This window comes from Hypomesus transpacificus, chromosome 14 (genome assembly GCF_021917145.1).
Source record: "Hypomesus transpacificus isolate Combined female chromosome 14, fHypTra1, whole genome shotgun sequence".
Lineage (NCBI taxonomy): Eukaryota > Metazoa > Chordata > Actinopteri > Osmeriformes > Osmeridae > Hypomesus > Hypomesus transpacificus.
This window is the reverse complement of record NC_061073.1, coordinates 10,211,517-10,233,889: the sequence shown is the minus strand read 5'-3', so window position 1 is coordinate 10,233,889 and position 22,373 is coordinate 10,211,517. Positions and strand designations below refer to the sequence as shown.

General features: G+C 46.1%; 1 protein-coding gene across 1 annotated transcript; it reads left to right on the top strand.

Annotated features, from left to right (window-relative positions):
• Window positions 1–24: 24 nt before the first annotated feature.
• Window positions 25–20,979, top strand: tdrd12 (tudor domain containing 12). Its single transcript, XM_047033503.1, has 34 exons — window positions 25–590; window positions 2,548–2,601; window positions 2,746–2,910; window positions 3,136–3,263; window positions 3,459–3,578; window positions 3,700–3,755; window positions 3,922–4,007; window positions 4,106–4,260; window positions 4,304–4,325; window positions 6,055–6,260; window positions 6,380–6,454; window positions 6,537–6,620; window positions 6,883–6,943; window positions 7,325–7,435; window positions 8,125–8,310; window positions 8,878–9,031; window positions 9,239–9,366; window positions 10,214–10,405; window positions 10,685–10,813; window positions 11,191–11,308; window positions 11,502–11,641; window positions 12,425–12,639; window positions 13,041–13,122; window positions 13,447–13,628; window positions 16,224–16,431; window positions 16,743–16,835; window positions 17,095–17,285; window positions 17,413–18,453; window positions 18,787–18,848; window positions 18,974–19,067; window positions 19,140–19,256; window positions 20,235–20,388; window positions 20,550–20,622; window positions 20,725–20,979. The coding sequence occupies exons 1-34, from the start codon at window positions 531–533 to the stop codon at window positions 20,796–20,798; spliced, it is 5,016 nt and encodes a 1,671-aa protein (XP_046889459.1). The 5' UTR covers window positions 25–530; the 3' UTR covers window positions 20,799–20,979.
• Window positions 20,980–22,373: the final 1,394 nt, after the last annotated feature.

Sequence of the window (22,373 nt, the reverse complement as noted above, 5' to 3'; positions counted from 1 at the left end):
GGCTTGTCTCACCATTTCCCTGAAAGCAGGCTATTCCCACTTGACTGGGGCAGAGAGGTTTGGATCCTCTCTCTGGAGGAGAGTTAATAAGTATCGCCTGTCACACGGTCCACGTGTCACGAGGTCCTTTGAGGGATATGCATCGTGTAAGTGTGGTTCTGTAGCCAAACAAACTGTTTAACATAGACACAGGCTGGTGTCAGCGCACTTGATTGGCCCATACAAGACCAGAACCTCGACGCTTGTCCGAGTGTGACGGTAACATGACTCAAGGCCATTCATTATGGATGACATGCATTACGCCTACCAGTCAGAGAGAGGCACAGGAAACCGAGCTGACTGCAGGAACCACAACTGAACCAGCTCCCAAGGTCGTCTGGGGAGAGCTGTCTTTACCGGGGAAACTCTCCTGTCAAAAGCCACTTCCCTGATCTCACCAGATGACACTAATTCTACAGTATGTGTTTGTGTGTGAAAGAGAGAGAGTTTGGGGAGAGATAAGCAGCTCACTGCTCGGTTAGAAATGCTGCATGGGGAGAACACAGACATCAAGAGGAAGGTCACAAAGCAGCACATCCCAACATCCCCTGGTGAAGATCACGGTGTTGCACAATGTTTTCAGTGTCTGAATGACTGTGTAGAGGCGTGTACATGTCCAATAGCAACATGCACTCTTTGTGCATCCTACGAAGAAGGGACATGAGGATTGTAAATGTAGGACACACTAACACACTAACGTTCTGCTTTATCAGGCTTTGAGGAAATACAAATTCCTGGCAGCATACAATTTTTTTTTTAGGTGGTTATAACTTAACAGGACATTTTCATTTAAAAAAAACCTGGTGTTTATACCACTCTGAATGTGTATTTCAATTTGTGGAATGGTTTATATGTAGCACCCGAGCAAAGTTTGAATATAAATCAGTTAATAAGATTCACAAAAACATGTTTTTTAGAGGAACATGGGTGTTCCACATGCAGTATTGTACAGGAGGCTTCATTATTGAAGCAACAGTGAACCCTAGTGCACAAAACATGAACACCTCTAGACCTAGACTCTCTAGACCCAGACCCAGACTCCGACCAGACCAGGACCCAGACCAGAGGACCCTGACCCAGACCAGACCAGACCAGGGAAGTGACAGAATGAAAATAGCAGGATAGATAACTAATCATTCATTTGAATCAGGTGTGTCGAGGCAGGGACATATCTAAAACATCCAGGACAGGGAGTCCCTGCAGGGGGTCCCTGGGGACCAGGGTAGAGAACCACCAGAGAATGTCTAATAAGGGGAGAACCATAGATATATATATCTATGGGGAGAACTGCCACTCTCGAGAAACTTCCGGGTTCTGAACTGGTTGCAGTTCCACCCTGGTTCCATATGAGGGCGCTCACAGGCGAGTGCATAATGAATGGAGGTCTTTGGAGCTACACCCCTCAAAATCCACTTTTCTCAGGATATAATTTTTGTCCAGTAATTTGAATGTTGCATTTGAAAGGGGAGGCAAAGAAAATACACACTGCTGGGTCGCTTTTTGTTCTAAAAAGCTTTTTAAAATGTCAATGACGTCATACAATCAGCATTCATTAGTAGAATGCCAGCGTGTTACGAGCAACAACGACTCATCCTGTCAGAAATCGAAAGAACATACTCGTTCATTCAACTTTCGACCTATAATCCATGTTGAACTTTCAAAAACTGCGTTTGTGCTCGCCTTCACAATTTAACTACGTCGCAGGTCTTGGTTTTCCCGGGGGCATAGACTGTGAGATAGCATAAACGTTGCTGAATTAAATTCGTTCATTTTTGCTGAAGCCGGGCGTTAACGCTTGTGTGGTGCATTGTGGGGAGGCAAGCGGAGCTGAGCTGTAGTGGACACGCACCGTAATTGGAGCATACCGAGCTACCCACCTGGCTATTCAACAAGACTCGTGTTCCAAACAAAACTATTGAATAGTATTTAAAGCTATAACATATTTGGAATAAAACAACAATAAAAACCCACAGTTCCGTATTTGCTGCACTATTCTGGTAGGTGTGCTTGTTGGATGTATGGAAGGTCGCTCGTGATCTCACACTTGGTGTAGGCTACTGCTACCAACAATAGCTTGCTAAGCTAGATAACTCAAATTCAAAGAAGAAGCTAACTCAAGTTACCCATCTTATTCAGTGGTGATTTACTACCTTTTGGCCAGTGTATTAATTATTCGATTTATGATTTGCTAACCGGTTGGAATGCTTTTACGGTGTTGTTCAGACCGAGATACCATATTCCAAGACTGAGGCCCATGTGGCCGAAGCGCGGATCCCGCGGAAACATGCGGGGTCTTTTTCCACATTTAGTTACCAATGTTGTTTTCAGGCGCTTGCACATGCAGTAAATTGCTCAGTTAGGCTAATTAATCTTGCTTGCTAGCTCCTATTGCTTGACGTTTTTCTCTGCATGCTGACTAGATGCAATCTACCGGCAAAAGGGACATTTGCTTTTATATTTGAGTCCACTTCGTATGAGCTGAACAAGTTGCTCTGTGATCTGTTGCAGTGGACCAAGCTATTAATGAACGCCTCATCAATGATTGAAATAGCCATTTTGAAGGTAATGTCCGCCTATAGATTTTATACCAGGGGTTTAAATGACACCCCCCTCAGTTGTTCTTAAACTCTATTATACTATACTATTACACAACAAGATTAATAACTACAACATAGTTTGATTTTCAGAATTCTCTTTATTCTGTAGGTCGAGAATCCCTCATGCCTTTGGGGGCGGATCGTGAAGGGTCGAGGGATACCCAATGAGTCCCCGAAAGAATACGGTGAATTACAAGTGAACATGAATCTCTATTATCACGCGGTCAACCAAGACGTAAAGCAGATCAAACCCACCTCGCTAGCAGAAGGCCAGGTAATTATCGCTTTACATAGTAGTTCGCGTGTATTTTCCAGTAGTTCGCGTGTATTTTCCAGTAGTTCGCGTGTATTTTCCAGTAGTTCGCGTGTATTTTCTTTGCCTTGACAATGTTGTCTGCAGAACTTTGTATGTCCAAGGTAGAGTGCGTGTGCGTACCGCAGTAAAGCAGCGCATGCCTGAGATGTTGAACCGCCGGTCGGTGTTGCCTCTCCACCCCAGGTGTGCGTGGTCTATTTCTCGGCCTGTAAGAAGTGGTGCCGAGCTGTGGTGGAGTCTCTCCCCGTGGGCAATCAGGCCATGTGCTTCCTGGTTGACCATGGAGAACGCATCATCGTTCGCTCAGATGAGTATGTCCAGACACCAGCACTTGTATAGCGTAGTCTACATTGTGGTTATTCAACTGCTAACTACATTATCATAGTTAATTCTACAGAATGGCCCTTCAACTGTCAACTATGTTATTTTGTCGCAACATGAGTGGTAGTTCCAAGACTGTGTAGCAAAGGTGTGATCTGATCTGACAGCGACAATTCTATGCTTAGGGTCCGAGCTCCACTGGAGAAGTTTCTGCAGCTGCCTTTCTGGGTGAGGAAGTACCACCTGTCTGGACTGCACCCCCTCAGGCTGCAGGTGTCCATCTGTGAGGAGAAGGCTGTGCTTGTGTAAGGCTCCCAGCTGACTAGGCTGTCAATGGTTGTGCATGAATAGTTGTTTTCCTATTTGAAGGAAGTGACATGGTAGCATCTTCCCACCCGCTGTCCGTTTTTGTGTTTCTGCTTGTAGGCCGTCGACGCAGTGGGACAGCTCTGCTACACGATACCTGCACAACCTCCTTCAAGGTACAAAAAGAATCATCCGTAAACCTATACATCAAACTTTCAATAAACACGCAGTACGAACTCTCAACATGCAATACCTAGAAATACTGATCCTTCTTTTCCTTGTGTTGAGACTTCCACCGTTCTAAACAGGCCTCTTTATTTCTGTTCCATTCTGCGCCTGTAGCTTCCACACAGATGGAGGCCGTGCTATTGGACACTCTCTCTGGCTCCACAGCCATCGAGCTGTACTTGACCATCAGGAACGTGAAGGTGAAGCTTCTACAACGTCTCCAGGAACAGTGGTTGCTATATCAAAACGGTGAGCGTTTCTTCAGACTTACAGTCAGTGGTTTTCCCCCTCCACCCAGATATGTGCGAACGATGACCTGGTCACCAAGAGGTTTGCGTGTTCCACGAGTGAGGAGACCCTGGGCGGGGCTCTGAGCGGCTTGGCCGACCAGCCCCCTGCTGTGCTGGGCTGTGACATCTTCCAGGACACAGACAACTTCCTGGCCACCAGCGGGTGCCTCGCGCGGTCCCTCTCGTCTCTTTTTCCTCCCCTGCAGAACCCCCCAGCTCTACCTGACGGTGAGCCACCCCGCTTAGACCACACGCTTCCAACACATGCATCTCTCTAAAGTGTAGCTTTTCAAAAACGGAGCTGTGTAGTTTTGCAGGAACAGCAGTTCTGAGAGAGCCTTGTTTCACTGTGTCCCGTGGCAGATCCCAGAGTAGGACCGGCTTCAGGCCAAGAGGAGATGGAAGCTTCCAGAGACATGTCTGAAGTGAGTGTAACTTATCAAAACCGCTCAGCCACCTGACTCCCACCTGACTCCCACCTGACAGTAGCCCACTCTTGTCTTTGTTTGTGAAGAACCAAGAGCGTAGACCAAGGCCTTCTCCTGGAGGCAAGGAGAGAGCGCCCAAGACCCGCGACACGAGACACACAGTGAAAGGCGGAGATGACAAAAAGTATGTTTAGGCTTTGTTTCCCCCGGTCCTGTATTGTAAACCAGAGTGACTTAGGAGACAACAGGGCTGTTTCTGATCCTGTTGGTCTGTCTGTGGTGTCAGGACAGAGGAGGAAACTGATTCCTCTCTGGTGACAGAGCTCTCCAAAAACATCAGTCTGTTCAGGTGAATAATGTTACCAGCATGTTCACCCTTCTGCTAGCAGTCTGAAATCACATATAACTCTTCTCCTTTTGTTTGTACTTCAACAGAATCCGAAAGTTTCTGAATCCTGCTTTGAGCGCAAAGGTTCCCACCGTTCCCACCGTAAGAGCAGCAGCACTGCTTCCAACACAGCCAACATTTAATGGGGGCTTGAATACTGAGAAAAGCATTCTGAACTATCAGAAGAAGCTGTTTGGAACGATGTCAGATCAGACTGAGAACACGGGTCATCAGCTTGTGCTTGCTGTCACTAAAGCAAAAGTCGGACATACCAAATACTAAGAAATTATGTAACTTGTGTACTCATTTTTTCAAAGATACAACTTTTCACTTCAATTGTTTAGCTGATTATCATTTGTAATGCAATATAATTTGAAACAAGCATCTTGATTACCGTATTTTTCGGAAAACAAGCAGCATTTTTTTTAACCCGCACCCCAGCAGAATGGGAGCTTTGTGTTTGTATATCAGATTTTAAGCTGCACTGAAATATATGCCGCACTTGATACGGGAACAATGATACCAAGCAATGCATGAGTAGGCTATAGGAGATCTTACAGCATGCTGTAACACACTTATATGGTGGATAGTATATCCATGCGTGGCAAAATACATGATGTCTATTAAATTATTTTAGATATAGTATAAGTTAGCTAGCTAACAAATCCTGAGGATGGCGTACCAAAGTCAAAATGTCGTTAGCGATGCTAGCTAACGTTGGTTTGTTAGCTGTAGGCCAATCTAACATTTCACTGCGTCTTGGAGCTGTTTGAATTACTGAAATTATCATGAAATGTTATGTCCTACTAGCCATTTGCCTACTTTAGCAAGTCATTGTATTTCCAAGCCCTGATTGTGTAACTGAGACGACAGAGTAAATAATTCCTCTTTCAATAAGCCCACGTTCCAGTGTTGAGCATTAAATTAGCTGCACGGTCTGCGGAGATCATCGGACGAAGCCACTTTTTAGTTTGAAAACTGGGCTATACGCTGCTTCGAAATATAAGCCGCACAACCACAAGAAAACCGTAAAATCGGGGTACAAACCGCGGTTTTATTTCCAAAATATATATCAGCTCTCATTCAGTAACTTCATCACTCTCTGGAAGTGCCGTTTTCATCTTTGTTTTCCGATCTGAAGTTTGGAGAGAAGGAGGAGGGAGATGAACCAGTGACCCAGACGGTGCCAGAGCAGGGAGAGCCAGGCCGGGCTGCTCCACAGACCCAGGGAGAGCTAGGCCGGGCTTCTCCACAGACCCAGGGAGAGCCAGGCCGGGCTGCTCCACAGACCCAGGGAGAGCCAGGCCGGGCTGCTCCACAGACCCAGGGAGAGATACCTGCCTGGTGGTGAGTCCACATATACCCCTGCTGGTGGTGGTCCACCTCCCTTCTACAACACACTGGAACAGTCACGTCCTGTCTTCTACAACACACTGGAACAGTCACGTCCTGTCTTCTTGTTGCAGTAATGGAGGAAGCCCTGCAGTCCAACCACCTGGAAGTGGCCCTGATGCTGTGGAAGTGAAGGGTGTTAAACTGAGGTGTGTTATTCAGACAGTTTGACTGGGGTGTTAATGAGGTCCTCTTGAACTGACCTGTAGTTTGACCTCCACATGATTGTAGTGCTGGCGGCGATGTGGCTGGAGGCCCTGTCACCCAGACCCCCACACAGAAGGAAACCATAGAGGAAGAGCTGGCCTGCGCACGGTCTGTCTCATGTTCCTTCTTTTCCTGTTTCGGTTTCTCTCTTTTTCTCCAGTTTTGTCCCTCTCCAGTTTTGTCTCTCTCCAGTTTTGTCCCTCTCCAGTTCTGTCTCTCTCCAGTTCTCTCTCTCCCTCCCTCCCTCTCCAGTGTTCAGTGTCCCTCTCTCCAGTTCTTAGTGTCTCCCTCTCTTCAGTTCCGTGTCTGTCCAGTTCTCAGTGTCTCTCTCTTTCTTCTGTTCTCTATGTCCCTCTATTGTTCTGTACAGGTTGTTGCAGTTTCTCAACCCTGATCCTCTGAAGCTGGATCTAGACTCTCCTGAAGCCACTGTGAGCATCAACATTTCACTACATTTAACTTGTTGAGCTTGAATCAACAACCGACCATTTCTCTGCCATATGCTAAACACAAACACACCTTTAGGGTGAATGTTGGTTAAGTGGGACACTTCAGCTTGTTCTTTTATCAAGGCAGGTGTGTGTGTGTGTCTCTATTATCTCTAGAACCGGGCGCTGTATGATGTTTAAAATCAGCAGATATATTGCTCACAAGTGTTCCACTGTTGCGGTGTCCTCCATGTGTGACTGTCAGCCTTGTCTTCTGGTGTCCAGGAGAGCAGGAGTGACCAGGAGGAGGACAGGAGTGACCAGGAGGAGGACAGGAGTGACCAGGAGGAGGACAGGAGTGACCAGGAGAGCAGGAGAGACCAGCAGGGCAGGAGCGACCAGGAGGGCAGGATAGGGGTGCTGGTTCACTCTGCCTTCCCCATGGAGCCCTGCTCCAGCCTGGCCAGTGCTCCCATCCTGGACTCCTACAGACGGGTATGCAGGCTGCAGGCGTGCATGAAGCCTCGCAGCTCTCTGTCTGCATCAGCATTCACATCAACTGACCTTTAGACCTGCCGTGTAGTGAGATGAGCCGTCTCTCGTTTCAGTGCAGTAAATGTAAACAGGTGGAATTTTCTTTTCAAATGACAGTAGCAGTGAATAAGCTGTCCTTCGTGACGCGTCATCATAAGGATAGAGGTGTGTGTGGCTCGACGTAAACCAGTGCGTATTAGGGGGGGAATCTGTTGCTACCTCACGATTCGATTCTTGGGGTCATGATTCGATGAAAAATCAAATCACGATTTTCCCGATACACGATTTTTTCGATTCAATATATGCTTATATTTGATTCCAGTTGTTTGTGTATATATATTTATTTATTTGTGCATCAATATGAATCGTTAGAAGACTGATTCGCGATTCAAATTTGAAACCATTTTTTCCACCACCGTTAGTGCGCATGTTAGAGGCAAAGGCATTCCAACCCAGATCCTTACCCTAGGGGCCTGGGTTTGAATCCAGCCCAGGATTCTCCCCTACATTCTCCCCTACATTTCCTGTCATCCTTCACTGTCTGTCCCAATAAAGCAGAAATGCCTTAAAAATACAAACACCCCATAAAAGGTTGCATAGACACTAACATGGGTTAGGAGAAGCAGGTATTAATCCACGGTCTCCTTCAGATCCTGCAGAGACAGAAGTGCTTCGGTCTGTCGCTGGCGGAGGGATACAGCTGGCCGGCGGTGGCGCGGGGCTGTGACACGGTCCTCATCTCCCACAGCGGGGGCGACCCCCTCACCTACCTGCCCCCCCTGCTCACCCACATGCAGCTCATCTCTGTCTTCAGCTCCCTCTCCGCTCGCTCCGGGGTGGGTGGATGCATTCTACAGCAAACACACCGTCCATAGTCAAGTCCCATTTACTTCTGTAGCACCTTTTAAATACAATCAGGTGTTAAGCCAAAGTGCTGTGCAGTTAGCTAAGGACAAATAAGGCACCAGAATAACTAATGTTTATCACAAGGACAGACATGTACATAAAGGATAACTTGCTGTACTAGAATCGCAAGTGAGGTAGAATATGAGGGTATCAAGATGTGATTTATAAACATCTGTAGTGTTCAAGGAGCTAATATCTAGTAGTGATGCTGCAGCCCAGACCTCATCATTATAGAAATCTGACAGTGAACTTTGACCCTCACAGCCTCTGGAAGAAATGCCAGAAATGTAATCTAGGATCTGAAGAAAATAACCAAAGTTCATAAAGGTCTTTGTAGATGCTAGTTTTGACTGTAAGGGACCAGACAGTGGTTTTCTACCCAACCAACCTTTGCCAACCCAGCCATGTGTGTGCACTGTGTTGTTAGCATGAAAGCAGATTCCAGCCAGTGTCCCATATCAGCCACCTAATTCATCTACTCCTAACGGTGTCCCCAGCCCCTGGCGGTGATCCTGTGTCCTGGCTGGGGGAAGGCCCAGACGGTGTACGACCGCCTGGAGGAGAGCCACAGCCTGCAGAGCCTGCACCCCACAGTGGTGCTGGTGGGCCAGGCCAGGGACGAGGCCAAGGCTGTCCACATCCCCAAGAACTGTGAGTGTGTCCCCACAGGGAAACCCCAACACTCCTCACTCCCAGCCAGAGCAACACAGCCACCAGGGACATGCAGATCACTATCCAATCCAGGGTTCAGCAAAGTGCGCTCCCTAGATGGCTCCCTATCAAAGTGTGATCGTCCAGGTGAGACAGGAATGGGGGTGGTTTTGACGGCTGTTCTTCCTGCACCCCCGGTGTGAGCAGGTCTGGTTGTGGTGACCACTCCCTTCAGCCTGGCGCGCCTGCTTCCTGTGCACTGCTTCCTGTTCCTGCGTCTGTGCCACCTGGTGCTGGATGAAGCCGACCAGCTGTTCTCCCGCGCCCCAGACCAGGTCACTCAGCTGCTTCTAGCTTTTACTGATTTGAAAATATATATGTTTAGTTGTATTTATGTCACTCTATTTTTTGTCTTCCTTATTTGTATTAAGTTAGATGCAACTTTTAAAGTCACTATAGAATATAAATGATTATTATTACTGATGTTGCAACTTTTTTTTAAAGGTCCCATGTCATGAAAACTTAACCTTCGGAGGTTATTTAACATTAATATGAGTTCCCCTAGCCTGCCTTTGGTCTCCTAGTGGCTCGAAATTTCGATAGGTGCAAACCAAGCCCTGGGTATTCTTCTCCGTCTTTGAGAAAATGAGAGCTCAAATGCTCGGTTTTGAAAATCCCCCTATTCTGACGTTACAATAGGGAAGGTTACCTCCCCTTTCTCTGCTTTGCCCGCACAGAGAATTTGGCCCACCAATGAAAAAATGAGCTACAACCGTGCGAGCGTAACATGGGTTTTTCCTCGAGACATCATGACTTGCAAACGACCGAAGCATGGCAGTTAGCCCCGCCTCTCTCCTACTCATTAGCAATTAAAGCTACAGACACAGAAACAGCACGTCCTGAGCAAAGCTCATTGTGGGACTGCTTGTAGTGCCTGTAATTCTGCATCAAGGCTGAATTTCGGGAAAGAGACATAAGATACAGTAATAGGGGACCACTAAGGCCTATATAAAAGCATCCAAAAACAGCATGTCATGGGACCTTTAAACTTAACCTATGAACACCAAGCCTGACCGGGTGTGACTCGTTCAGTTACAAAGATCATAACCTGAAGGTAACCTGAAGGTAACCTGAAGCAGCTGCCTGTGATGTTGTCCTCACGGGTGTTTGCTTCCCTCCCAGATGAGCAGCATCCTGCAGTACTTCCAGAAGGTGACAGCCAGCGAGGACCGGGTGTCCTGCCCCAGACAGATAGTGGCCGTGGGTCGGCGCTGGAGCCCCAGCATGGAGGATCTGCTGCTCAGCTACATGAAGCACCCCTGTGTCGTCATCACGGTGATGGAAGAGGCTGCTCTCTATGGCAACGTGCACCAGGTTGGTCTCGCTCTCTCTCATCCTCTCTCTTTCATCCTCTCTCTTTCTCATCCTCTCTCTATCATCCTCTCTCCTCGTTTTTAGTTTTTGTTGTTGGTTCAGGGAAGGATCTAACTTGGCATGTTTGTTTCATACATGTGTAATTTGAAATAAAGTTAATTAATATATTAGGTTCCAAAAAATACTTCAAAATTATATATATTATATGTTAGAATTCATTTTTACAAATGTATACAAAAATTCTAATGTGAAAAACCTAAGTGTACTTGCTGTGCCCAGATAGTGCTGCTGTTTCTGGACTGCACCAAGGTGTCGGGGTTGTTGGGAGCGCTGGATCTAACCCCTGGTGTTCGTCAGAAGACCCTCATCATCACCAGCTCTCCTGAGGAGGTCGAGCATGTCTTCCAGGTACACACCTCGCATCACTTCCTCTCATCATGTCCAGCAGGGTCATGTGTAGTACACACCTCGCATCACTTCCTCTCATCATGTCCAGCAGGGTCATGTGTAGTACACACCTCGCATCACTTCCTCTCATCATGTCCAGCAGGGTCATGTGTAGTACACACCTCGCATCACTTCCTCTCATCATGTCCAGCAGGGTCATGTGTAGTACACACCTCGCATCACTTCCTCTCATCATGTCCAGCAGGGTCAATTGTAGTACACACCTCGCATCACTTCCTCTCATCATGTCCAGCAGGGTCATGTGTACAGCTTGATTGTGTCTGGGATGAATCTGAGTCTGTCTGAGTCTGTCTGTACTCGCTGTGTTTCTCCAAAAGGCTGTCAACAAAACATCAGCGTTCTCCCTGAAAGCTCACGAGGGGATGACCTACCAGTTTGACTTTGTCATGGAGCAGTGGAGAAAAGAAATTGGCCCAGGAACTCATGTCATTCTGGGTAAATACATAAACAAACAGCTATTGCTCATTATATAGTGGTTCAGAGTTAACGTTTTAGAATCATTTTCACATTTCTAGAGGAACATTGTAAACACCAGTGCAATGGGTAGGAAACAAACTTCAATTTCTGTGCCTCAAATGAACCTTCCTGGTCTGAGTTCGAGTCTTCCACATCCTGTTCCTCCCCTCAGTCAGTACGGACGCCTGCCTGCAGGCCCTGGGCATCCAGGACGCCTCGTGTGTGGTGCACTACAGCTTCCCCTCTTCCCCCCGACGCTTCGGCGACCGCCTGGCCTGCATGGTGGACAACTTCTGCAACCGCTCCGACAAGGTGGGTCACCCCAGCACAGCCTCTCTCAACCCTGGTCCTCCTACCCCCCTGCCGTGCGTGTTTCCCTGGTCCTCCTGCCCCCCTGCCGTGCATGTTTCCCTGGTCCTCCTGCCCCTCCTGCCCCCCTGCCCTGAGTGTTTCCCTGGTCCTCCTGCCCCTCCTGCCCCCCTGCCGTGCGTGTTTCTCTGGTCCTCCTGCCCCTCCTGCCCCCCTGCCCTGAGTGTTTCCCTGGTCCTCCTGCCCCTCCTGCCCCCCTGCCGTGCGTGTTTCCCTGGTCCTCCTGCCCCTCTTGCCGTGTGTGTTCTAGATGTTTCCCTGCTGCAACACACCTGATTCAAATGAATGAGTCATTACCAGGCTTCTCCAGAGCTTCATAACGACCCATTCATTTGAAGAGATGCCCTGCTGCAGCCTAATAATCTATATTCATACTCTTCTGTTCCCTCGTAGAGAGAAGGGAGTCTTTGAGTCTTAACCATGGAACAGGCAGGAGAGTTTTTCCAGCCTTGTGTCTGGATGGTGGGCTTGTTCTCTGCTGTATGGTTGCTGCACGTGTAGAACCCTTTTCAGACGTCATCTCTTGTCACTCCTCATCTCTCTCTCTCTCTCTCTCTCTCTCTCTATCTCTCTCTTGTTTCCTGGACTACCACCACTGTGTGTGTGTGTGTGTGTGGGGGTGTGGGTGTGTGGCTGCTATGCGTGTTCAGACAGTGGCAGTGAGAGTGACTAAACTCTCAGTCTCTAAGTTTGTCTCTCTTCTGTCCCTTGCTGCTGGTCCAGCAGGAGTGTCCCAGGCCCTCCTCGCCCCCAAAGTCAGTCCTGCTGCTGACGGAGAGGAACAGCCGCCATGTGACGGGCGTGCTGCGCTACCTGAGGCGCACGGGCGCCGCGCTCCCCCCCGAGCTGCTCCACTTCGCCCGGGGCGTGGGGCAGGCCAAGGAGCTCCAGAGGGCAGGCCGGCCTCTCTGCTCCTACCTCAAGAGCTACGGCTTCTGCAGGCAAGTTCTGACGCCACCTAACTCTGCACCAGGTGTGGTTTTGGCTGTGTGGATGTTAGATATATTAGTATTAGTAGCCTGACTCGCCAGATGGTTTGTCACACATGCACATCTGGGAAGTCCTCGGAAAGTGTTTGGAAAAAGGCAGGTGCTTTCAAAAAACGCTAGGCAGATGATTGGATGAAGCATCTGTCTATCATTGTTTGTCACTGGCTAACTCCAACCACTGCCAGTAGTTCATCATGGGACGCTGGTGTGTCTGAACCCCTGTGGTTCGGGCACAAAGAGCAAGAGGGCATGACTCATGTAAAACTTCCTGTACGCTTTAGTGTGTTTATTCCTGGCCAAGACAATGCCTGATGCACTGCTGATGCTAACAGCCCTGTGCCTCCCTGTCTCAGAGACAGCAGTGTGTGTCCAGACAGGCACAGCCTCTGCCCCTCCCAGGACCAGCCCTGCCACCCCTCCTCAGGCAGCATAGTGGTGGGTCAACACTACAGCCGGCTGCCTGGCACTACATGATGATGTATCACGTTGGTCTGTCTTCTGTGTTTTGATGTGCTGATTCATAAAACAAGCTTTGCCGTTTATAATTCCTACACAAAAGGCTACAAGCCTAATCGTAGACTAAACACGTTTTCAATGGAGATCTTCATCGAATCTCTCTGTCACTTAAAGGACTAGGCTTAATTCATGTCTGGGAAACTGGGTCTCAATGTCATGAGAACGACTGTAGTTCTTAATGTTTGCCTGGTTGTCATGGGAATGACTGTAGTCCTTAATGTTTGCCTGGTTGTCCGTGTGTAGGTATTGCCCTTGTACATCAAGACAGCGTCCCAGTACTGCGGTCGCATTGTGAGTGGGATAGACGACTGCTATGAGAGCCTGGCAGCTAACATGGCTGCTCACTATGCTACAGAGAAACTGATGGCTGTGGAAGTGTTGGAGGGCGGGCTCTACTGTGTACAGGAGAAGGAAACCTATCACAGGTTAGTACACCACACAGCCAGCCTATCACAGGTTAGTACACCACACAGCCAGCCTATCACAGGTTAGTACACCACACAGCCAGCCTATCACAGGTTAGTACACCACACAGCCGGCCTATCACAGGTTAGTACACCACACAGCCGGCCTATCACAGGTTAGTACACCACACAGCCGGCCTATCACAGGTTAGTACACCACACAGCCGGCCTATCACAGGTTAGTACACCACACAGCCGGCCTATCACAGGTTAGTACACCACACAGCCGGCCTATCCCTTTTCTCTCCTACTTGTCCTGCCGTATCTTGACAGTGGGGTCTAAAATAGACTTGAGACAGTTTGTTGGTACCCACTCCACAAGAAACGAAGAACGCATCATTTCCTCTGAAATAACTTGAAAATGGAATCCACCATTGTTAGTTGCATGTTTAATAGAAATCTGATTTTATTTTTGATTTAGTTTTCCAATAAAATATTGTAAATAAAAAAACGAATGAAAATGACATGGACAAAAATGATGGGACCCTCAACTTAATACGTAGTCGCTGGTCTTCCCAAGAAAACCACTGAAAGACCACAGCTCATTCAAAACTCTGCAGCTAGATTATTAACCAAAACCAAAAGGAGAGAACACATTTGTCCATTCCTAGCTACATTACACTGACTCCCTGTTACCTTCAGAATTGAGGTTAAGGTCCTTCTCCTCACATACAAAGCTCTAAATGGACAAGGACCAGAAGCAGTCATAAGAAGATTGGTGATGCAGCGTTTGTCAACTACGCCCCAAAACTATGAAACACATTACCCATAAATATTAGGGAATCCAACACGCTAGACATTTTCAAAAGACACCTTAAAACCTATGTTTTTACCAAAGCATTTGACATATTTTACCTCTGAAGGATTTTATTACTTTTATTAGTTGTATAATTGTTTTTATAGATTTTTTTTATTCCCGCAAAGACTATGGCTTGTGTTTTGTTGAGTTACATTTTATTTATATTGGGAAACCCCAAAGGCTGTGGCTTGACATACCCCAAAGACTGTGGCTTGTGTTTTGTTGAGTTACATTTAATTTATATTGGGAAACCACAAAGACTGTGGCTTGTGTTTTGTTGAGTTACATTTAATTTATATTGGGAAACCACAAAGACTGTGGCTTGTGTTTTGTTGAGTTACATTTAATTTATATTGGGAAACCACAAAGACTGTGGCTTGTGTTTTGTTGAGTTACATTTAATTTATATTGGGAAACCACAAAGACTGTGGCTTGTGTTTTGTTGAGTTACATTTAATTTATATTGGGAAACCACAAAGACTGTGGCTTGTGTTTTGTTGAGTTACATTTAATTTATATTGGGAAACCACAAAGACTGTGGCTTGTGTTTTGTTGAGTTACATTTAATTTATATTGGGAAACCACAAAGACTGTGGCTTGTGTTTTGTTGAGTTACATTTTATTTATATTGGGAAACCCCAAAGGCTGTGGCTTGACATACCCCAAAGACTGTGGCTTGTGTTTTGTTGAGTTACATTTTATTTATATTGGGGAAACCACAAAGACTGTGGCTTGTGTTTTGTTGAGTTACATTTAATTTATATTGGGAAACCACAAAGACTGTGGCTTGTGTTTTGTTGAGTTACATTTAATTTATATTGGGAAACCACAAAGACTGTGGCTTGTGTTTTGTTGAGTTACATTTAATTTATATTGGGAAACCACAAAGACTGTGGCTTGTGTTTTGTTGAGTTACATTTAATTTATATTGGGAAACCCCAAAGACTGTGGCTCGACATACCCCAAAGACTGTGGCTCGACATACCCCAAAGACTGTGGGTTGTGTTTTGTTGAGTTACATTTAATTTATATTGGGAAACCACAAAGACTGTGGCTCGACATACCCCAAAGACTGTGGCTTGTGTTTTGTTGAGTTACATTTTATTTATATTGGGGAAACCACAAAGACTGTGGCTTGTGTTTTGTTGAGTTACATTTAATTTATATTGGGAAACCACAAAGACTGTGGCTTGTGTTTTGTTGAGTTACATTTTATTTATATTGGGAAACCACAAAGACTGTGGCTTGTGTTTTGTTGAGTTACATTTTATTTATATTGGGAAACCACAAAGACTGTGGCTTGTGTTTTGTTGAGTTACATTTTATTTATATTGGGGAAACCACAAAGACTGTGGCTTGTGTTTTGTTGAGTTACATTTAATTTATATTGGGAAACCACAAAGGCTGTGGCTTGTGTTTTGTTGAGTTACATTTTATTTATATTGGGAAACCACAAAGACTGTGGCTCGACATACCCCAAAGATGGTGGGTTGTGGGATTATCGCAAAAACTGCGGCCTCAGAAGGGTTTTATTATTTGTAGTACTGGTATTATTGTTTTTATTGATTTGTGTAAAGCACCTTGAGCTGCAGTTCTTGTATGAAATATGCTATATAAATAAAGTATTCTTATTATTATTAATGAAGCTGCTGCACAACATGAGCGGTCGAAATTCCACAGATATTTGACCAGTCTTCCGTGGTGTTGTGTGTGTGTGTGTGGCACCACCTTATCTCCATGCCTGGTTCCTCCCCCAGGGTGCAGGTGACCGTGGTCCCTGAGCGGGGCGAGCGTCTGTTCCTCAGCGTTCAGGCTCGCTTCCTGGACGAGGGCCGTGAGCAGGAGGTGAAGGCTCACCAGCTGCTGCAGCTGCCGCCCCAGTTTCACAGCCTCCCTCCCCAGGCCTTGGAGATCATCCTGTGCAGGGTGAAGCCCATCGACGGAGAGGTGGACTGGAACCCCAAGGTGTTTGTTACTCAATGTTGACCCAAAAAACCTGCTATTGGTTCTCTGAGAAGTCCCCAAAATTGCTATATTACGTGATGACGTAAATTCAAACCAATTTTTTGACACTATGGAAGGTGAAAAGTCGCCCACCAAGTTGTTAAATCTGCAACACTAGTGGTATTGTACACACCCGTTAAGCTAGGAATGATAGCAAATTTAGTTTCCAGCAGTTTATTTTACTGTCATTCCATCAAGCCAACTCATGTTCATGTGAGCTACCATGACTCAGTTGATGGACAGATGGTTGAATGTGTGTTGGCCTTGAACAGGTGACCAGAGCCATCAGCCAGAAGATCAGAGGCCTTCAGCACCAAGCCAAAGTTGTACTGAGTCTGGGAAACACCATCTTCGTTGATCCCATGGTATGCTCCGATAGTTTCATTCACCAATCCAGATGGTTGTTCATTGTTTCTATCAGGGGCGTAGGTTTCGTTAGGCCCCACCCACTGTAGGAAAAGTTATATCTGTCGCCCGCCCCACACTATTTAATAAGAAAACAACTTTATTTAACTGCTACATCCTCTGTTATTTGGGGGGGAATCTGCCCCACACACATTTAAAAACAAACCTGTGCCCCTGGTTTCTACGGTAACTGAATGACACTGCCTGTGCTGCCCCGAGGTGAGGATGACCCGTCTGCCAGCCCTGAAGACCTTCATACACCAGCACAACGTCCACACCGAGATCCTCAACACTGGCATGGGCACCACCAACCCCCAACACCTGGACCTGCTGAGGGAACTCACGCAGCGGGCTGAGCCTGCAGCTGAGGAGGGGGAGGAGCAGGAGGAGGAGGGCTCTCAGATGAAAGGGTGAGTGACAGAGCTACAGCCAGGAGCCTTGCAGTAGGACAACAACTCTGATTATACATCGTGTCCTGAGAGCCACACAGTGCTGTTGCGCACAAAATCTCATAAACGTGTGTGTGTGTGTGGGCAGCCTGGAGGGCTCCCTGGAGGGCTCCCAGGTAACCATGGACGATGAGGGACAGGCTGCAGAGAAGGCTGTGACTTGTAGGAGGAGAGCGGCTGTAGAGAGCCTATGCTGTGGCCAGGAGGGATCTGAAGATCCTCCTTCGTCTCAGAAGCAAGGCCCAACAGAACCTCCACCCCAGTCCTATAGAGAGGGCCCAACAGAACCTCCACCCCAGTCCTATAGAGAGGGCCCAACAGAACCTCTACCCCAGTCCTATAGAGAGGGCCCAACAGAACCTCTACCCCAGTCCTATAGAGAGGGCCCAACAGAACCTCCACCCCAGTCCTATAGAGAGGGCCCAACAGAACCTCCACCCCAGTCCTATAGAGAGGGCCCAACAGAACCTCTACCCCAGTCCTATAGAGAGGGCCCAACAGAACCTCCACCCCAGTCCTATAGAGAGGGCCCAACAGAACCTCCACCCCAGTCCTATAGAGAGGGCCCAACAGAACCTCCACCCCAGTCCTATAGAGAGGGCCCAACAGAACCTCCACCCCAGTCCTATAGAGAGGGCCCAACAGAACCTCTACCCCAGTCCTATAGAGAGGGCCCAACAGAACCTCTACCCCAGTCCTATAGAGAGGGCCCAACAGAACCTCCACCCCAGTCCTATAGAGAGGGCCCAACAGAACCTCCACTCCAGTCCTATAGAGAGGGCCCAACAGAACCTCCACCCCAGTCCTATAGAGAGGGCCCAACAGAACCTCTACCCCAGTCCTATAGAGAGGGCCCAACAGAACCTCTACCCCAGTCCTATAGAGAGGGCCCAACAGAACCTCCACCCCAGTCCTATAGAGAGGGCCCAACAGAACCTCTACCCCAGTCCTATAGAGAGGGCCCAACAGAACCTCCACCCCAGTCCTATAGAGAGGGCCCAACAGAACCTCCACCCCAGTCCCATGGAGGTGAGACTGCTGCAGCTGTGACTACCCAGGACAGGCGTCCAGATGCTGAACAGTGGAGCAGCCTCATCGCCAACCTGAAACATGCTGCCCGGACTCTCGGGTACGTGTCCAGGTGTGCCCTGTTCTCAAGCCTAACCCACCCAGGGTCCTCTGAACTGGGTCTGGCATGTTGTTATTGGCTGCTGGTGGCGTAGCTGTGTTGTAAACGTGAAGGGTTTGGACAGGGATGGAACTAGTGTTGGCACATCTGGTTCAATATTACTGCACCAGTGAATGTTTGATTGATGATAAAGACACTGCTAGCTTCACTGTTGATGTTAAGTTGACTAATTCATCTTCTTCCCCTTTGTGTTTGTTTCAACTGATTTTTTGACTTGTATAAATAGTCTTGGGCAGACTGTGAATAGTAATTAAGACCATTGTTTTCACTCAGGAACTCAGACATGAAGGAATTCAAACAGTTGATTTCCACTGTCCATTCAGCGGTGGGAAATGGTATGACTACCATAATATCTCTCAAGTCTTGTAATCTGCCACAACAATATCACTTGTTCAGTACTCTGTTTAATCGGCTGTATGGTAATAACAGAAACTAACCAGACTTCATGCTGTTCCATCAGGACAGTCCACAGCTACGAAGCACGCCGTCAAAGCAGAGAAGGTTGCTAACGTCACAGGTTTTCAGGGGGCCATCAAAGTAGACGCTCCTAAAAGGTACGAGTGTCTCAAGTTAATCATCTGTCTTCTGTTAACACCTGTGTCGTCAACTCACTGCTGCTTCTCCAGCCTTCTTCACCCTCAGGTCAAGTGGTTCCAGAGGAAAGACGTGGTTGTTATCAGTGTCAAGCTCATCAACCCAGTGGCCCAGTCCTGTGACTTCTTCCCAGAGAGAGTGGTGTACAGGTTAGTATGGAAACAGACTTGATGGAGTATCACAGTAGTGACGTGAAAGAACGGAGAAAGCACTTGATGCTCTAATGCTGGCTACGCACTCAAATATTTGTGTAGATTTTCAAACTTTTTTCAAGAGACCACAAACATGAGGACAAAAAATCCTAGATTGAACCGTTTTCCTCCTATAGTCTATGGTGTGCCATGATGTAACGAAGACAGCAAACCTCACACATATTTTCAACCAGTGTCCCGACTGAACACAAGAAATCTGCAAAATCTCTTAAGACTTCAGAATAAGTGTTTGGAATGATTTTCACAGAAAATTAACAGGAAAAAAAGAAAAGGGTTTGCTGTTTCCACAAATCGACAAGCTGATCCTCCATCTGTGACTCCGTTTGTTATGCTTCTGTATTCTCTCAGCTTGCTTTCTGATTGGATATTGTTTCGTTTCACGTGATAATTTCGGGGTTTGTCCTCGGGGTTCCCCCCACACATCAGGATTTCTGATCGTAAATATTCAACATGTTGAATATTTAGGATTCACAATCGGGGCACACATCTCCGACGTCCTTCCGAGTAGATTCGATCACACTTGACACACCTCACACCAAGCGAACATCTGATAAAATAATCAGTAGAACCATCAAGATAATCGGGACGTTACCTAGGATTGTCGGAAGGGGGGGAAATCGGCCCCATTATCCTGTAGTGTGTCCCCAGCATAAGCATCCAACACACCTGATTCCAATGAATGGGTCGTTAACTAGTTACGCAGAAACCTGTTAACAACCATTCATTGGAATCATGTGTGTTGGAGCAGGAAAACATCTAAAACTAGCAGGACAGGGGTACTTGAGGACCAGGGTTGAGAACCACTGCTCTAAGTTCATTGATTACCTTTTTTTTGCAATCCTACATTTGCTATAGTTACCGTTCATTTCGCAGGTAATCCATTTTTAAATTGACAGATGGGTGTATTCTTTGTAGTGCCAAAGTGAACAACAGTCGTTACCGTGCCGACCTGGAGCTCCTCCTCCCGGTGGCTGCAGACAGGTGCTCATGGGAAATGAAGTGCAATGAGCCGGTCATCACGCTGGTCAAGAGGGAGCGAGGAGAGTGGGAGGCGCTCCTCAAGCGAAAGGTAAACAGCTGACTCGTCTGTTCAGAGAGAAGTACTCCACAACAACATCACTATCATTACAGGTGGGGGAGAAATGTATGTTAAAATGTTTTCAAATGGCAACATTAAGCCAGGGCTTTTTGCATTTCCTTAACGAGTGGCTTTTGTACATTTTTTAACAGAGTAACTTTGTCAGTCTGGACTTTGACCACTTTGAGGATGAGAGCGAAACTCCAAATGGTTTAGTAGGAAGTGGTATGTATGTATGTGATATATAATGGTAGGACACAAAACTTGAATTATATTATAATCACTCTGATCTCTTTGTGTGTGTGTGGTGTGTGTGTGCTAACCCAGGTGACTGGTTTGTGGAGGGCACAGGGGAGGACGGCAACTATGTGAGTTCAGCCAGTGGCAGTGAGAGTGACTAAACTGGCTGCTTCACATTCTGACAGCCTGTGGTCATGAAGATGGTTTTTGTATTGACAGTTCAACATTTTATAATTTGAGGGTTAATTCAAGTTGAGTGTTTCAATCCAGAGATTGTTTAATCCACAACAGTTTGAGTTGATTAGTTTGCATCATAGTAATTCTTGTAAGTACAGACATTCAAATGCAACATGATTATTATTATTATTATATTTGAATGGAATTTAGGATTGGAATTTACAGTCTCATTAATTAATCTCACAAAATATTGCCCTGATATTTTTATTCAGTGTGAAAGATGAAGTTCCATTAAAAAGTTTGTCAAAATGTCCTGTCAAGTCACATTTTTTACATGTTAAAAAAGTTTTTTTTTTTTTACCAAAGTGCTGTACGGTAAGTTAAAGGACACAACATTAAGTTGTACAACAAAGAATTCACGTCTGGTACTTGGCTGAGTGTTATTTGCATGTAGACTTCCAGAAGTCAATTCATTAGCATCACTCAACACATAATTAGTCTGAGGTAGAGAACCATGATACTGACAAGGATGGCTGCTAGTATGGATCACGTCAGTGCTCACTGCTCACTCTGTTTAGGGTTTATCTCTGGGAAAATCCTTAAAGTGAAACAACCGTGATCCTTTTAATAATAACTGTGATCTTTATATATCACAGCTCATTTGCATGTTTATTTACCATAATGCTTACATTTTTCATAACACAACCAAATTGCCCTGACATTACAAGTTATATTTAGGGCGGGATCTCGTATCAATTTCAAGTAGGGTGACCACCATCAAACAAACCAAGTGGGATGATTACTAAGTTTGTGTGGAAAAATGTGGGACATGTTACCAACTCTAAAACAACCTGAAACTGTTATATAATGCCTATCTAACTTAACAAAAACATAGTTCTTAAGTCCCTTCCAGAAAACACCATTACATCACAATGTAACATAATTAAGCAATAAGCCCCAAGAGGCCGTGGTTTACGCTGATTTTAGAACAGGTAAGGGGAGTTGTTTTTCTAAAAACTGTTACTACAAATATTTGATATGGTTTCATCAATAAAAACTATTAGAAACAAAATAGTTTAATAATAAACAGTCATTCTTCCGCTACTACAAAGTATAGTTCCTACATAAGTCGTTGCCAGGCAACAGCCAGACGGACTTCTTTGCCGTCTTTTTCAATTTGAAATATTCGATGCGCAGTAATATGGAATGTTAAAGACTGTTATGAGGACAACCTGTGAGGTAATGCTGGATTTTACAACGGCATGGAACGCAATATAGCCAATCACAATCAAGGATGGGAACAACCAGTTTTACAACATGTCTTTTCCGTGCCATTTAACTTCACCGTCACTGAGCCCATCGGCAGCAGGCACATAACTATTTTTGAAACAGTTCTGACTAAGTCCAACTAAAATAAATCATGAACAAATAAAATATAAAACATTAAAATTAGTTCATTGACAGTCTTATATTAAGATTATAATCAACCAAAAGCTTTACTAATTTAAGGATGTGAATTTAACTAATTGATAATTCGTTAAATTAATTTTCTGACAGGG

Excerpts from the sequence above, each read along its gene's own strand:
- tdrd12 (XM_047033503.1), top strand. The coding sequence starts at position 531 with ATGGGGAGAACACAGACATCAAGAGGAAGGTCACAAAGCAGCACATCC. Across the intron at positions 4,008-4,105 it reads TGACCATCAGGAACGTGAAG|ATATGTGCGAACGATGACCT; the intron begins GTGAAGCTTCTA and ends CCCTCCACCCAG. Across the intron at positions 18,454-18,786 it reads CATGCTGCCCGGACTCTCGG|GAACTCAGACATGAAGGAAT; the intron begins GTACGTGTCCAG and ends GTTTTCACTCAG.